This window comes from Carettochelys insculpta, chromosome 1, assembly GCF_033958435.1.
Source record: "Carettochelys insculpta isolate YL-2023 chromosome 1, ASM3395843v1, whole genome shotgun sequence".
In the NCBI taxonomy this organism is placed as follows: Eukaryota; Metazoa; Chordata; order Testudines; family Carettochelyidae; genus Carettochelys; species Carettochelys insculpta.
In genome coordinates, this window is record NC_134137.1 from 171346197 (window position 1) to 171364320 (window position 18124).

The 18124-nt window shown below is 40.5% G+C and overlaps 1 protein-coding gene across 1 annotated transcript in view; it reads right to left on the minus strand.

Annotated features, from left to right (window-relative positions):
* The window catches only part of PWP2 (PWP2 small subunit processome component), a 29125-nt gene that overhangs the window by 3727 nt on the left and 7274 nt on the right, over nucleotides 1–18124 (minus strand). Inside the window, exons 8-18 of the mRNA XM_074983405.1 lie at nucleotides 17266–17409; nucleotides 14991–15061; nucleotides 13758–13894; nucleotides 12291–12439; nucleotides 9091–9238; nucleotides 8422–8572; nucleotides 6301–6481; nucleotides 4177–4324; nucleotides 3036–3144; nucleotides 1828–1893; nucleotides 1049–1267 (exon numbers count right to left, since the gene is read on the minus strand). Coding sequence (XP_074839506.1) covers nucleotides 1049–1267; nucleotides 1828–1893; nucleotides 3036–3144; nucleotides 4177–4324; nucleotides 6301–6481; nucleotides 8422–8572; nucleotides 9091–9238; nucleotides 12291–12439; nucleotides 13758–13894; nucleotides 14991–15061; nucleotides 17266–17409 — 1523 coding nt within the window. The remainder of the gene's footprint in view (nucleotides 1–1048; nucleotides 1268–1827; nucleotides 1894–3035; nucleotides 3145–4176; nucleotides 4325–6300; nucleotides 6482–8421; nucleotides 8573–9090; nucleotides 9239–12290; nucleotides 12440–13757; nucleotides 13895–14990; nucleotides 15062–17265; nucleotides 17410–18124) is intronic.

The window sequence follows — 18124 nt, forward strand, 5'->3', positions numbered from 1 at the left end:
ACATTCCTCTTAGTCTCTATTGCCAAAAGCCTGATTCATGGCATGGCTCTCTCACACTTAGATTTTCTGGCTCTCCCTTCTATTCAGCAGCCTTCCTCTTTCACCACCAGTACCTGCCTCCTTGAGTCCGTTTCCATGCATCCTTCTACCTGAAATTTCAACTCCTCAGCATCAGCTTCAAGGCTCTGCCTGCTGTGTGCATTTACTATTACTATCCATCCCAAAGCCACACCCTGCTCACTCTTGTCCCTTCCTCCAATTCTTGCCTTTAAGCCTTTTTCTACCCCAACCCACACCTAGAACAGTGTCACTTTTCCTGGAGGGCCAGCATCCATTCTCTGCATCTTTCAACCACTGACTTCTGCTCCTGCCCGCTAATTCTTCTTCCTTCCTTGCTCCATGTTAATCCCTAGGTAAAAATCTGAGAACATCAGATCTATTTCCTTTATAATGTTTTTATTTGATCATGTTCAGACTCCTGTTCCTATCTTGTGTGATATTACATTTTAAACTCTTCAGGCCAGGAAAATTATGGGCCCAAATAGGTGATTATTAATTGGCAGTACATATGCATTGAAATATATAGTAAATGGTAAATGTGCCTTTTTATAAATTATACGCAATAAGAAAAACCAACGACTGACAGCCATTTCTATTCAAACATCTTAAAGTACTTTGTTGTACCTGAATTAAACTACACGTAAGCTCTGTGAGGTAAACATCTCCATTTTACGAACATAAATCTGAGCAATGGAGAGGAGTTTAAGTGACTTGTGCAAGGTTAAAAACAAGAGTGGCAGAGAGGAAACAGAAACCATATTTCTCGACTTGCAGTCTTACTTTCAGCAACAAGACTCTCTCCGCATTCCTCTTTAGACCTATTAATACTGAGGTAGAAAGGATTACTGTCCTGAATTAACACAACCTTCCATAAACATACAATAGGCTTCCTGTATTATAAAACGTTTTGTAATAAAAGTTTGAGACTTATCTCAAAGGATCTGGATCTTAAATCAAGTCAATTAAACATTAGTGGCACCCAGCTTACCTTCCTTATATGGTATAGTCTCTATGACCTCCTGGATTAATTTCTTCTCATTCAGTCGGAAAGCCATGACGATCGCCATGGTGTACTCCTTCTGACTCAGCACTTTGTGCACACTGCTAGGTGTAATGTCAATATCTAGCTCAAATGGATCAAAGATCAGTCCACAGTCTAGTGAGTAGATGAGAAGGCCTTCTGTGGTGGTCGCTGCCCAGCTTCGGCCTAAAAGAGAAGTAGCAGTTGATGTTTAAACACAACACTTGTTTTTCTTTCTACAGAGCCAAGTGATGAACATGAAGATGGCTCAGTTTGCTTAAAGTCATGCTGGAAGAGGTGGTCTCTCAACTGTCTACACGGTTTTATTAATCAAGACTGTCTGTGAAAGGTACCAGCTTGACAGTACCATGAATTTAAATCTTGTGGTTATCCACAACACAGGAATAATATATGCAACAATAAGCCCAATGAACAACACTAATATGTTCCAGAGAGATCACGTCTAAGGACAAGAAACCAGCTCCTCTGCAGAGGAGGTCAATAAGGGGGAAAACTATTAAGAACTGTGGTTTCTGCTAGGTGTGTTCTGTGACTGGACTGAAGCCACCAACACATTTCCCATAAGCCTCTGGAGAGCCATCACGTGCCAATGAACTAATGACATAGAAATTAGAGGCTGCCATCTATCAACCAGTTTTCTTTCCCACTCTTCAGTCCTTCTGTAGTTTGTGGGAAGAGTGTGGGCTCAACAATACTGATAAAATACATTTACTGTCAAAACCCACCAGTAGGAGAGAAACGGAGGCATGTCACTCTTATCTCTGGTTTAAAGTGCCGAGAACTCATGTCACCTGAAACAAGAAATGAGAAGCATGTTATCAATACAGCCAACTAAATAGTCACCCTGTGGATACAAACCTTCAACCTTAGAGTTACCATCACCAAATCAGCTGACACAAGTCTGACAAAGAAGTGCTGAACCATGGCATGACAACTCACCTGTCAGTTCAGAAGTGGTGGTATGGAAAGCATGACAGATATTGATAAGATCAAAACTAAAAAGCAGTCAAGTAGCACTTTAAAGATTAACAAAATAATTTATTTGGTGAGCTTTCATGGGACAGACCCACACGAAAGCTCAACTAATAAGTTATTTTGTTAGTCTTTAAACTGCTACTTGACTGCTTTTTTGTTTTGATAGTATATAGACTAGCACAGCTTTCTCTCTGTTACTATTCAGATATTGATAAGGTGACAGATACTGACAGATTGCTTAAAAAGTCCTGAGGAATTACATTTCCTTTCAGCTCCTAAACAACTGATAACTTTGTCATGCATTTGATGAAGTGGGTCTTTGCCCACAAAAGCTTATGCTCCAAAATATCTTTTAGTCTATTAAGGAGCCACAGGACTTTTTGTTGTTTTTAAAGACACAGGCTAACTCAGCTACCTCTGATACTTGATATTTTCATTGTTATCTGATTTCATGCACTAAAATTCAAACATGATGTTCGTCACAAATTCAAATGTAATCAGTCATCCGGTATTGCAACAGCCTCCAGAGGCTTCAAATGAGAAGGGAGTGCTGTTGTGCTGGACGCTCCACATAGAGAGACGCTCCCTGCCGCACAGAGCATCCAGTTACAAGACAGAGGGTGTTGGTGAAGACACAGAGAGAGAAAAATGTCTTGCCCAAGGTCATAAAGCAGGTCAACGGCAGAGCCAGGAACTGAACTCATGTCTGAGTCCCAGCCTTATCTGCTACCGCTAGGCCACAGTACATCTGTTTTCCAGTACCTCCATGAAAAACTATTCAGTAACATGCCACTGACTGAACACATTGTACAGATGTACACTAATTAACAATTCTGGTGGGACATGTCTAAGATCACCTTGTTCCATCCCATGCTGACCCAGGTGCAAGGTTTCTTACCTACTGGAGCCCAGGGCAAAAAGCAGTGTAACTAACTACAGGTTTAACAACTAAACTTACCTCTCTTTACACCTGGAAGAGCAATCGCAACACCATCCTCATCCCCAGCCCCTTCATCAATCAGCGCCATGCTGCCAAATTCAGTCATTTTCCTACGATCCAAGTACTCCTGAAAAATATTCATATTCCATTTGCAACCACACTTTACCCTCCAACATCATGTGTGTCTGTATCTGCAGAACACATGCATAGCAGAGGTCCCCAAACTATGGGGTGCACCCTCACAGGGGGCATTTAGAGAGTATGGCTAGCTGATAATTCACGGGGGGTGGCATGAACAGGAGTGAGGGGAGCTCAGTATAAGAAGTGTGGAGACCACTGATATATAGAGGGAGTCTGAACAGGTTTAACTCAGTAATTCACAAACGTGAAATGGGCTAGCCTGGTTGCCTAATGGTTATGCTCTGTATTGTCATCCAAGTGTCTCCTGCAATTCCTGGAAGAAACTGAAGTTTGCAGTACTCTGGGGTCAGTGGTCATCCATTGCTGAGGGAGAGAGGCAGGGAGTGCACTTTGGGTTGCCTTACAACAACTTCTACTTGATTTAGAAGTGTTCATGAATGGGTTTCCAAAGAAAATCCAGGCCAGCCCTGCTTGGAAAGCAGCCATAGCAATTCAAGGTAATGAGAATAAGAAATGAGGCTCTAAGAGCTGCTAGCAAGATGGGAAGACATTGCAATTCAGTAGTTACTTTTAAATTAACTTTAAACTTTCACTTGGTGATACTGTCAGATTACAGTCATAATTTTGACTTTTGTACCATCTCCCCTCCATGATGCATCCATTCTTTGGCACAAGTATGTTGCAACAAAGAAAACTATTCAGTACAAAACTGTCAGTAATTTTAAAAGCACAGAGTCTTGAAATGCAATTTAACTGCAAGTTGACTTTACTATTACTCATTGTCAAAAAATCTGTACTTTCAAGACCAAGCAGTCTTGCTGTTTTTGTGTTTCTTATAATCTAGCAGGTATGCAATTTTATTCTCTTTTAGTGATTTCACATGTAATGATCTCCTACCCAAAAGTCAACTCCCTCATCCGTAACGAAAACATTTATAATGTAAACCTTACTTATCAGACACTGTACCAAGACCAAAAAGTCTTAAAAAAATTGAACAAAAACTGAGATAGTCACTTACCTCCATTGCATCTAAGGAAAGATTACATGAGATTTCAAATTTCTTCATAAGAATCTGTTCCTTAACATGATAAATACAGACAAACTTTGACAATCCACCTGCCAGAATAGACTGGCCATCAGCTGAATAACACAGAGTGGTAAAAGATCTGGGGAAAAAAATGCAGTGCATAATTTCACCGCTATTTCTAAGCTTTGAGCAAACATCCAACACCAATACAATACAAAGACAATGAATAGACTCCTATGAAATCGATGGCCATGAAAATTATCACAGACTGTGAAATCTGGTCTTTTGTGTGCTTTTACCTCATAGTATCCAGATTTCACAGGGAAATCAGCGTTTCTCAAGCTGGGATCCTGACCCAAAGGAGTTGCAGAGGGGATTGCAACACTGCTGTCCTTAAATCTACACTGCCTTCAGAGTCGGGGGGTCAGAAAGGAGCAGCTGTTGGCCAGGCTCCCAGTTCTGAAGGCAGTGCAGACGTACAGGTAGCAATATCATATCATGTCACCCTTACTTCTGTTCTGCTGCGTTCAGAGCTGGGCAACCAGAGAGGGGGCACTGCTGAATGAAGACCCAGCTCTGCATGCAGTAGCACAGAACGAAGGGTGGCAATACTGTATCACGCCACCTTTACTTCTGCACTGTTGCTGGCAGAGACTCTGTCTTCAGAATCGGGCACCACACCAGCAGCTGCTGCTCTCAAACTGCCCAGCTCTGAGGATAACACCACCGCCAGCAGTAATGAAGAAGCAACAATAGGAATACACCAACTCCACCCTTGCCTGCACAATAACCTCCCGACATCCCACAATTCCTTTTTGGGTCAGACCCCTATAATGACAATACACTGACAGATTTAAATAGCTGCAATAAAGAACTTCATGATTATTAAAAATCCTATGACCTACAAAATTGACCAGAATAACCCAGGAATTTGAGTCCTAACAATGAATGGAAGTTGCTATATGAATTAAAGAAAACCTCTTCTAGGTTAATCTACTGGAGTCACGAACTGAATACATCTAATGGACAGAAGTTTGCCACAACAGAATATTTATCAGATTCTTTTCTGTGAATTATCACTTTACAGAATTCAAAAGATTTGTTGGTTGGTGTACTTCCCTATTACACAGGGTGTTTGGGGATTATTTAATGTTTGCAATTTTGAATATGTAAAATGTCAAATACTGTAATTACCACTCCACTTGTAATTCAGCCATGTCATATCAACAACATAGAAACTCTCCTTGGCTTTTACATCAAGCTCACCTTTCTTTCCTCATCTTTAACTATGCAGTCCCACAATCTCGCTGGGGTTTGAGAAACAATCCCCAGTTTAACACCCCACCACTAACACACCCTATTGCAACTATGCTTACTGAATAGATGTGCATCAACATAAGTGAGCAGTAAGTCATGGATAAGACAAATATCTACTACAGAAAATTTGCTTTCTTCCCAATGGTCTTCATACTTGTATTAACAAGAATTCAGGTGATTCAGAAATGATAGGGGAAAAAAGTATTAAATGATGAGCTCTATTTTGAAGAGAGCAGCCGGCTGGAGTGCATAACTGAAAATTATATATCTGGGGGGGTGTGAAGGGATGAGAGAAAAGATTTCTTATCAGAGGCATTCCAATGCCAGATGTCATTACTGTTTACGTGATTTTTTTTAAACACAAACTGATTGCTACTAATGCATTAAAAATTACACAGTTTGAAAAATAAAGCCAGCAGGATCTCCTATTGTATGTTCTGAAATTAATTACCTGCTATATACCAGCTACTTACAGAAATATAATTGTATCTGCCTTTGTTAGTGCTAAATGATGCACAGCGTGGCATGCCAAATTTAATATGATATAAATGAGTCAGGGTTAGGAGAAAGAATTTGCTCAGGATTTGCTATATAAACGACACTGACCTATGATGAAAGTATCAGGAAAATATATCTGCAATCAGAGACAGCACATTGATTCAGAAGATATTCAAGTTATTAAAACTGAATCTAGAATCAAGACATTCTGAAATCTTCACATAGAGGTAAGAAGAATATTCACAGGAGCAAACGAGCACAGTCAATCCCCTGCCATTGCTACCTGAATATTTTACTTACTTTGCTTTAGCACTTTGTTTGGCTGTTATTTTGTCCAACTCTTTCCTTCCCATCTGAAGGTCATGCCTTCCTTCAATTGATCCAGTCTGCACCGCATTTTCATGATCCCAGAAAGTTATCTGTCCATCAAGGGCAGCAACCGCAAGCTCATTGCCATCAGGGCGGAAAGCAACAGCAAGAACTGCAGAGAATGTGGTTGATGAATAAAAATGTTCTCCAGTTTTAACATATTTCTTTTGGACTCTAATAAGTAAAATTTAGAGTAAGAGAGTACATTAACTTTTTAAAAAAAAAAAAGCCAACACTGACGTGACTAAAACCCCAGGAGCTAGTACCAAAAGCTATTTGAGCTACTGACTGTTTCTAAAGAGTGTGAAACAGCAGCTATGAAAAGCACAGGTTGAGAGAACAGGCAAATAAAACGCTTTCCCTGAAGGAATTCTGTGCCAAAAATTAAAAACCCTGTACCTATTTTAAAATTCTGCAAATTTTTTTGTATCAATCAATAAATGCAGAGACTCCAGCGTGTCAGCAGAGGCCACTGGATGTATGAACATGGGAGATTGCCTTGTAGTCTGCCCCCTTCCCCTCCCACCTACGAGAACACAGACCTGGAGGTGAAGCTGCACCCCATCCTGATCCAGCTCAAGGGTTTTGCTTGTCCAAGGTCTGTGCCCATGGGGGGATGGCAAAAGGGAAGGGCCAATCTCCCACCTTCAGTAGGGAGCCTATGCTCCCTACTGCCATACTGGCGCGTCCCACATTTATTGATCAACAAATAGAAACTACAGAGTTTTAGAATACTGTATGCAGAATTTTTATTTTTTCGAGCACAGGATTCATCATTTTTAGGGGGTAACAGGCAAAGCAACTCAGGTTAGCACCCATGCCAGGCACATCAGGTGTGACCAGGTAGGCTCAAGTCCAACAGGATCCAAGTGGTGGGGGGGGGCTGAGCGTCCGAGAGTGGGATGAAAGAATTGTGTGCGAGACGATCTGAGCATAAGTCGCTCAGTGGCGACAGGGATTTGGATGTACATGTGCTTGAGGGAGGAACAAATTGACTCTGCAGGGGGTCGCAGGCAGTGCTTGGGCAGCCACCCAAGAGAGATTCAGGTGCAGTTTAACCAAGTGTCCACGGCCAACAGCATGTGTTGCTACTGGTGGTGCACATATGCACATGCCTTGGTGCACACGAATAAATTTTATTCCACCCACAGATGAAAAAAATTAGAAGGAACACTGTGTTCAGATGGAAGTGGCTGGCAATCAGCAAGGGCTCTGAGTGTAGAGAAATGGGGCATGGCAGGCGAGGCTCATGGGGTGGTCCAGGTGCAAGGAGATGGGCCTCAGGATGGGGTTCTGAGTGGGGTGCTCAGCAGGGGTAGTTTGGGTGAAGGGATGGATATGAGAGTGTCCAGATGTACAGGGCACAGGTCCCTGTACAGCGACCTCTCTCCCATGCAGCTGAGAAACAACAAGAACAGGAAGTGGGAAGGTGGGTGTACAGAGCCAGGGGAGGTTTCTGGGGGTGGGTATGACCTGGCCCATTTTATGCAAGGGAAGTTCACTTTTCCCCCATCACAGCTGGGACTAGCAACTGAATCACAGGTAAGGTGGGAGCCATGGGCCAGATGCTGTGTGGGATCTCAGAGTGAGGGACTGAGCAGGATACGGGAGGTGAGGCTTGATGGGAGGTTTCTGAGAGAAGAAGAAGAGGCTCAGCAGAGGAGGGCTGGGTATGGAGTAATCCAGACTGATGGAGATCGTTTGCACCAATTAACCCCGTGCCCTAGCACTGGCCACGATGTTTCCAGGCCCCACCCTCTTCCTGCATCTCCACCAACTGCTCGAAGGCTCATGAAACATTTCCTTGGTGCTGGGGAGAAGCACGTGACTGCTCTTTGCTTCTCTGTCAAAGTCATTTTTCCATGGGGAAGCAAAGAAATCTGCTCGGGACATGAACTCTGCATGTGTGCATTACAAAGAATTCTTAGACTAACTGATGACTGAACCCATAGGCTACAAATATTTACAATATACTTTTGATGAGATAACACGGTCTGTTCATAACTGCCACTGTAGGGGAGTTTAGATGGAATGGAATGAAATGAAATCTACCATCTGAGTTTATTGTCAGCGTCTCCTTCATTCTCCAGCTATCAAACATATCCCAGAGTTTGACTGTTTTGTCCCAAGAGGCGCTAGCTAAAACACTCTTCATTGGGTTAAAACACAGACTACTGATGGGACCTTCGTGACCTGATAGGACCTAATGGAGAAAGAAAAAAAAATGGAACAATTAAAACAAAACAGTGCAACATATATTGCAAAAACTGATTATTTCCATTGGCTACATATGTTTAGGAGCATATTGTTTTCTCAGTACAAGCATTCCCTCGGGAGTATCAAGCAGAGTAACTCAGGTTAGCAGACTCATGCTAGGTGCACTAGGTGTGGGCAGGCAAGCTCAGCCCAACTGGATGGAAGAATGGCAGGGCTTGCAGGAGGAGGGGCAGGATCCAGGTGTGGGGCTGAAAACCAAACTCTTTTCCCACAGACATGAACATAGTATGGTCCTGTAGCCAGACAACACCTTATAGATTGCCGGGGGGGGGGGAAGCGGTGCTAAGGGGGATCATAGAGACACAGTCAGCTCCTACACAACACAGTTAACACTAGATTATAACCCTCAGACACACCCAATTAACCCAGAACATGCATTTAACATAACCACAGTCACTGCTTATGTTAAACATGAGTGTTCTAGGACAATTATTAGTTCCTTACGTCTAACAGTCTGCCACTCTGCATTGACCAGACAAATATGTCAAACGAGTCCTGGGATCCAGCTGATACAATCTCACCACTGGAGTCGACTGCTAAGCATGAGAACTGGGCTGGTCGTGGAGAAGTGAAGGTGCGGAAATTGCGGTATCTGTTGTAAACCACGTACAAATATTTTAAAAAACAGTATATTTGAAATATGTCTAAACAATTAAAATCATTCAGATAGTATTACAAAAATGAAAGTATTTGTTCTATTTTTTTAAAAGGACTTTAACCCAAAAAGCGTAAGAATTTAAATATGGAATACATTTATCAAAGCTACTACATACAAAAATTAAACCAGACATCTAAAAGATGACATTTTTGCATATGACTGGCTTCTATGAATAAGCTTGAAAATGAATCAGGGACTTCTGTATCGCAGAAGCTGGGCAATATGTGAAGATGCTATTTTTAATCTCCAAAAATACTAATATTTTTGTTTGAAGATGCTTCTTCCTTTTTAATATACATATGTCTAGCTCATGTGTGTCTATACTCACCCCTTCTACCAAATGATCAGCAACAGATATGCCCATATTTATTAGTTTCTTTTACTGAGTGAGCAAGAGGAGATGTTCTTTTAGATACATGTTGTTAATCAATTAAATGACTTTTGAAGCCAGAGATCATGGAATCTCTTACTGAAGTTAGCCTCTAGGTAACAATTGCAGTGATCAAATCATGTTGAATAGTAACAGAGTAAGTCGTGCTAGTCTATACACTATCAAAAACAAAACAAAATCAAAACAAAAAGCAGTCAAGTAGCACTTTAAAGACTAGCAAAATAGTTTATTAGGTGAACTTCCGTGGGACAGACCCACTTCTTCAGACCATAGCCAGACCAGAACAGACTCAATATTTAAGGCACAGAGAACCAAAAACAGTAAGCAAGGAGGACAAATCAGAAAAAGAGAATCAAGGTGAGCAAATCAGAGAGTGGAGGGGTGGGGGGAAGATCAAGAATTAGACTGAGCCAAGTATGTAGACGAGCCCCTATAGTGACTCAGAAAGTTCCCATCACGATTTAAATCATGTGTTAATGTGCCGAATTTGAATATAAAAGTCAGCTCGACCACTTCTTTCTAAAATGGTGCGATCATTTCTCTTCAGTAACACACATACCTTGAGGTCATTGACAGAATGCCCCATTCCATTAAAATGTTGACTAACTGGTTTGTGGATCTGGAGTGTTTTGATGTCTGTTTTGTGCCCATTGACCCTTTGTCTAAGGGCGTTAGAAGTCTGTCCAATATACAAAGCATCTGGGCATTGCTGGCACATGATGGCATATATGATGATAGTACAGGAGCATGAGAAAGTGCCCATGATTCTGTGAGTAACCTGGTTAGGTCCAGTGATGGTATTAGCAGAGAAGATATGTGGACAAAGCTGGCAGCGGGCTTTGTTGCAGGGAAAGGTTCCAGGACTGGTGTTCCTGGGGTATAGACTGTGGACTGTATAGACTACTTGACTGCTTTTTGTTTTGATAGTGATCAAATCACTGCACCTAGATCCAGTCTCAGACAAAGTTTCTTAGGCACACAAGGGTTGCTCTGAAGCACAATAATAAAGGAGCAGCAGCCCATAAGTGTGTAGTGGAAATCCACCCTCTGTGATCCTTGCCATCTCCCTGGCCCTGGAGGATTTCTATACATAGCGCACGAGTAACTAAAGGCTGGTCTACACTATAAAGTTAGATCAGCTTAATTTCATCATTCAGAACTGAGAGAAATGCCATGCCTTGTGCAATGTAGTTAAGATGACCTAATCCTGGAATAAATGCTGCAAGGACAACAGAAGAATTCTTCCATCAACCTAGCTACCACCTTTCAGAGAGAAGCCTAGCTGTGATGTCGATGTAGCCTACGGAAATAATAATTTTCCTCCAATCCAAACATACCTGATGATGCAAAAACACAGACTAATCAAGCTTTAAAAAAAGTCAGAAATAATCCATTGTGGATATAGAATGATGATCTAAAACAATTCCTATTTCATCTCTCTATCAACAACCAGACATGCTGGCCAGCCAGTTCAGACTCCTTGTACTACTGCTTTACACCAGCTGTACTCATTTATTAGCCAAATTCTGATAAACTCACTTCAAACCAACAAAAAACCACTAATGTTTAAAGAGAAAGTTTTCTGACTGCTTGGGACAGTGGTTGGCAATACATATTTACATCAAAGGTTGGCCCATCAGGGTTGCATGTGTGGCCTTGCAAGATGCTTTGTACACCTTTGATTATGCACAAGGTTACCAGATTCCACTCGTTTCCATTTGCGTAGTTTTTCCTGCCAGTATTAGTGAAGTGACATGCACATAAACCAAGGCATGTGAAGCAAGGTGCACACTGACGGTGCACAACACTGAGAGAAAGCTGTGTGCTCCCTCTACATCCAATCAAATCAAAGCTGTGGCAATCAGCACAGCCTGTAAATTCTAGGTACACAGGCATAGTTAACAAAACTACCCTAGCCCGGGAAGCCATGCTGGCTACTACAATCTTGCAGCTCACTGAGATGCAGGAGGGCCGATCATGAGGTCCACTCACTGGCCAAGGTCACCCATCACTGATTTAAAGATTACGAATGAAACCACAAGATTTGAAAAACATGAAGTCATGGGCTACATCTACACTACATCGATTGTTCAAAAGAAGTTCTTTTGGAAGATCTCTTCCGAAAAAACTGCTGTCGAAAGGGCCCATCCACACACTTGAAAGATCAATCCACTCTTTCAATAGTGTCCATGTGTCCCTGCTCTTTCAAGAGAATAGGCCAGGGATCAAAACATCCACAACCACGAGGACTGCTCTTTTGAAAAAAGGGCCCACGGAGCACCTATGCACACTTTTTTTCCCCCAAAAGAAAATGCTCTTCCTGATCCAGCAACGGAAGACAGCTTCCGGAAGAAGAGCCTCATTCTTTTGATTTCAAATCGAAAGAGCGTAGTTTGTGTGTAAACGCTCCACATGTTCTTTTGAAAAAGGGCCAGATTTTGCAAAAGAACTTACTAGTGTAGACACAGCCATAGTCCTCAATCAAGCCCTGGAGCTAAATGCTCAACATTTCAGTAAACTACGGCCCTTCTGAAAACAACCTGGTAACGTTCTAGACAAAACAGGGTAAAGCAGAGAGGCTTACAGAGGCTTTACCTGTGAAGATCAAAGGCCCGCACTGTTCCGTCCAGGGAAGCACTCAGGACAACATAACCGGTGGATGTAAAAGTTACAGCAGAGATGCTGCTTGTATGCTCCGTAAAAGTGACAAAGCAAAAGCTGCTGCTAGTGTTCCAAACTTTCACCTGTACAAGAAGTAAGAAAAGCTTTTAAAAACGCCTGCCCTGTAAACTCACATGCCAATGCTCCAGCCTAGCTTCATTGTTTCTTTTAACTGAAAGCCCAATTCTGCATGCCTTACTCACTCAGACAGTACTCCCAATTCAGTCAGCTGGAGCTCTGTTTGGAAGTGAGGAACGCAGGACCAAGTCTTATTTGTGAAATCTCAGTAATACACACACAAGTTGAAAAATCACATTAGAGCTGGTTTAGAAACTTCCATTGAAAATGACTGTCTGCCAGAGAATTCACTTTACATAAGAAGAAACTCTGCCATAGATTTTAGGTTTGCAGAAAAATTTAAATTTTCTGTTGAAAAACTGTTCCTAGCTCCATGATTTCCTGCTTCCCAAAAGGGTGAGAGTTAGCCCAGTGTGAGAGTTTGAGACAATCAAATCAAATTATCATTTTCACTTTTTTCTAAACAAAATTTCAGAATTCCCATTCTGGGGGAAACCTGATGTTGTCTTAGGTTTCAGATTTTTTTTCTCCCCTTCATTTTTGAAGGTTTGGAATTTCCCACACAAGTTGAATTCCTGTTTCCAGTCAGTTCTAAATCTGATTGCTGGCTGTGGGGCTATTTTATTTCCCATCCCCAAATACCAGAGCAGAAGACGCTGTATATATTCCAGATATAAACTCAGTCTCAGTCATAACTAGAAAAGATAAATAACCCCCTTCAAAATCGAAAATACAGGCCTCACCAATCAATTCAACTATGAGGCACTTTCATTTTGCTTTTAAAACAGCAACTATCTGCAGAGGTTCATTTGAGAAAATATTGTTTAGGAATCCCATCTTTTTATAAAATTATTTTTAATTTATTCTGAGGCTGGCAAACCTCAACTCTTAGAATGGCTTAGTGGAGATTTCAGAATTTTGTTGTCTGCACTTATACATCATTAATCCATTATCTGTACTTGAGTATTAATGTGGCTATATATTAGGGACACTTCAACCCACTTCTTTGTTTACACTGCATTGTACCTGCAACTGTTCCTAATCAAATGCTTAATTGCTAAAAACTCTAAACAACGTAAGCAGCAGTGCCCTCAAGAACATCCTTATGCTAATATACCAGAAAGTAGATGCTATGGGAAAGTAAATTGTTTTCTACCTTCCAAAACACATTTACAGGTCATGTGGCCAAAAGATAGGATTTTAAAAATGGTGAAAAATTATTTGTCAGTCACAGTAACAGTGCTCTCTACAGTGTATTCAGGCTTGTACTGTTCACTATACTTTTGCGAGACAAGAGTTTTTAAATAACTATGATACACTTACTTTTCCATCATCACCTCCAGTAACTAAGTATTGCCCATCTGGAGAATACGACAATGAGACCATACTGTTGAAGTGGCCCTGCTGCTTCAGCACATAAGACTCACTTTGCCATTCCCACACCAGCAGCTGACCCAGACCTACAAACACAATGGAACAGAGGACAGATGACAAATGCTGATTCAGTGACAGGGTTCATCATATGCCAGCTTCATACAAGACTCATATACAACATCCTTCCTGTTCATGAAAAATCTTGTTCCTACAGCTAAACTGTGTTACCTATACATTCACCCTAAAAGGATGCATAATGTGTGATTATTTCAAGATCAAAGCAATAGGCTTTCTGCAAACACCAACGGTTGCTGATTTATGTAGCAATCTTCTTACTCTGCCAAGCCAATACTGCCACTGTCATTGGCAGATGACAGATGTGTACTGCTGAGCAGCTTAAATAAAAGATGGAGGAAAAACATTTTTAAAAATCACAAGAAAAATTAATAAGACTAAAACATGCACAAGACTGAAATTGTTCTTTTTATATGATTTTTACTTAATCAGAACTCTCTCCACATCAATTAGCGACCTAACGTTCACCCACAGCAGCCAATCTGATGTGCCTGTTGCACAGAGTACCAAATGGCTTTCACTCAATTCCATGGGCTTGAGAGAGATACAAAGAGAGACATCCATTTAGACCAGTGAAGGGGCTCTGCTTGCACAGCAGTTGGTTATGGACTAGACTTGCAGTTCAGGGTTGGAGAAGGTTAACTGGTGCATCCATCCCGCCATAAATTACAGTGAAGAAAGATATTTTATATTGGTGGAGATGGACGCACGCAGGAAGAGAGGGAACCAAGAATGAAGGTGAACTATAACCTATGAACAGGCTGGTGCCATGGTGTGCTCCCTTTAGAAAGCGGATGGTCTTATGAGTCAGTTACTGGATTGGGAATCAGGAGGTTTAAGTTTCATTCCAAGACTTGGCACAGATTTTGGGCAAACTATTTAACCTTCATGCTTCAGCTTTCTCATCTGCAAAATAATACTTCCCCACATCAGAGGAACTTTATAAGGACAAAATAATTAATGTATGTGATGAGCTCTGGTAGTATGGTGATGGGGACACAACACAACACATAAAACTTAAAAATGCGAGAGAAAAGCAGGATCAAGAAGAATTCACACCTGCAGAACCGCACCATATCTCCTTATAAAGGCACCCTTTCTACAAACCTGAACATCCAAAAGCAATCCAGTCACCAGTGCAGTTGATAGAAACAGTCGCAATCCTCTGGTCTGAAATACTAAGTGAAAAATGACAAGACATACATAAAGCTGAGGTTACAGAATAAATGAGCAATTTATTTTGAAAAATTGGGTTTTCAGGTGCTGTTTTCAAACAGGTCCTTTGATTTTCACATTCCTGCGAAATCAGACCTAATGAATATATTATATCCTCTAATAAGTGTAAAGGCAACCAGGAAAATATACTGTCTACACAGCACTGGCATAAGTTAGGTCAGCCCGGAGTTCTACATCAAGGACATATGGAGCCACTTTTAGAGCAGTGAAAAAGGTGCAATGAGAGTTCCACATTTAATTCTATGTTAAACTGAAAATATATCACATATTTTGATCTTGAGAGCCACAGGTCCTGCCACCACAAGAAAACAAATTCCATTGTATTCTCAGTAGTTGCATTTGCTTGTACTAGTGGTAAATGTGATCCGAAAAATTAAGAAAGCAGTAGCTGATCTAAAAGCATTCTCTGATCTCACTCAATATACATGACACAACCAGCTGTGTCCTATCACATGTTCATCATTGTGGTAACAATGTTATCAGACAGCCATCGCAACCAAAGCAAAGTAGCAAGAGGAGCCATTTTTAACTATTTGGTAAAAAACTCAATAACTGAAGAGCCGCAATGCACGTGACTATGAGACAGTCCTTAATAAATAATGCCACATCATGCTTTTGGTATCCCCTGTTTTAAGAACAGTGCACACACAATGATTTGTAATGCAATACAGGTTTACTGCAGGACGTTCACAAACTTTTTACATACTCTATTTCCTCAGATTTTGGTGGGTATTTGTACCACTTCCTGACTTTCACTCCTGAAACCTCTCTCTCTCTCTCTCTGGAGGACAGTAGGGGGGAGTTATTCAACATTTTGAGATCACATATCGTTTGCTATAGAGATATATGAGTTGTTTATTTTTGGGATTTTAGACTTTCACAGCTTATTAAAAAAAAACAACAAACCCTCCTGATTATTTTCAACTTTGTAATTATAGCATCAGGAGCCACAATAAAGTCCTTAAAGAGCTACACACAGCTCCGGAGCCGAAGGTTGCAGACACCACCACCCCCGGCAACATGTATCCCTAGTTTGAGCAATATAATTCCAGGAACTGGGCTAGCAGGAACACATAGTATATCCTTCTTCTCAATGTTAGTGCGTATTATTCTCACTTTGCCAACTCTTTGCCAGTTAATGACTAAATATTTTGAAGATGTAAAATGCTGCAAAAATGTTTATTATTATTTTAAACATAGGCGCATAAGTGTTTTTGAACACAAAATGACCTACCACTGAACAAATAGTCTCCTTAATCCCATCCACATTTTTAATGAGCATGGATTTAAAGTCATCTGCAACAAATTTTTTTTTAAAAACTGTGCTAAAATGTATTTCACCCCAGACAAAAAACAATACCACATTGTTTAAATCCTGGTCAGCTTTAAGAATGCCAACCACTGTACAAACTATTATTGATCAAAAATAGCCCAGAGCTACTCGCTGTGAAGCTGCAATTTTTTCAGATACTTTTCAGATTTCTTGTGGGACAGAAGAAACAACAATACAATACAATCTGGGATAAAGAAAGTATGCATAAGTTATTTTTGTAAAAAACCAACCAACCAACCACTCGGAACTTGAGTAAAGAGCTACTTTGAGGTACAAGATTAAGATTTGCCATATTATAGAAAAATCTATTTTGTTATAAGTGGAAATGATGCAGTCAATCTTTACACAACCTTCTTAAAAGGAGTAACACACTATGGTACATAGCAACCATTAAAATATATAAAAATATTCATCTGGTATATCATATTTTTGTTTTGAACACACTCTACAATAGCTATTTATCAGTACCCTTGGGGGTAAGCAATTAAGCAGTCTTCTCATTTTATACAAAGAGAAACTGACTCAACAGTTGAATGGCCTATCCAAAACCATAAACAAGGTCTGTCAGGACTGGGATTAGAACTCAGTTCCTGGTTCATATCATGCCTCTCTTTAATAGTGGAATTAAATGGTTTTATTTAACAGTTCAGCCATCAATGCTCCTCTTTAATTAGTGTGGATTTATAATTCCATTTTAGGACTATAATGTCAATTACAATTTCCATTAGACTGTTCAAAACTTTCATGTATGACATTCATCCTTCAGTATTAGGCAAAAATGTCCTGCTGTAGGGGTTGTACATTTAAACTAACCTTAAGGAATGGATGAGGTTGAACTCTGGAAGCTCATGTAGGTGAAAAATTCCAGAAGCAAAACCAGTGACCAGAAGATGCGTTTTCTTGTGATAAGCTGCAGCTGTCAGGTTATTAAAATCTCCTTCTTTGTTGAAAAAGTACCTATATATGCCAAAGAAAATACACCACAAAATCAATATGAAGATGAATGACAAATATACTCCTGCAGTGACAACTCAACATAGGGCAAGTATTTTGGAGGTGGTACCACAACAATCAAAATAAAATACTGTAGTTTTCCAAGTGCCTATTTTACTAGCTGAATCATTCCTCCCACCATGGACACTAATTTACAGCTTTTATACTAACAGCTATATATGACTATGCACAATGAAAAATGCTTAAGCTTAACGGAGGAATTTAATTGTGTATTTTCCTTTGGACACCAAATGCCAATATCTGTGGTTTCTCAATGTTATTCCTGTGTTCTTTAAGAAGATTCTAAATGAGTAATTGAAGCACTGTAGTAATAAACACAGTACTCTTGATACTGACATTTATATTTTTGTAGCTCTTACGGTATTGTATTTGATGGCATTCTCAGGGACAAATAAATGTAAGTTTGAACATTAACAACTGCAAATATTCCATTTAATGTTTTCTTTACAATCTACAGTGAGAACCTCTCTAGTCCAGCAGACTCATCTGGCAACATTCGTAATCCAGCATGATTTTAATTAGCCAGACTGCCACTTATGAGAAGTCTGGCCAAGTTTCCTGTGGTTCCAAGTTTGTTTACAGCCATCATCGGTCCTGGCTCTCAGTATTTGGTGTGGTTATCTAGCCGTAATTTACCCCTAAATGTCTTCTAAGAGTC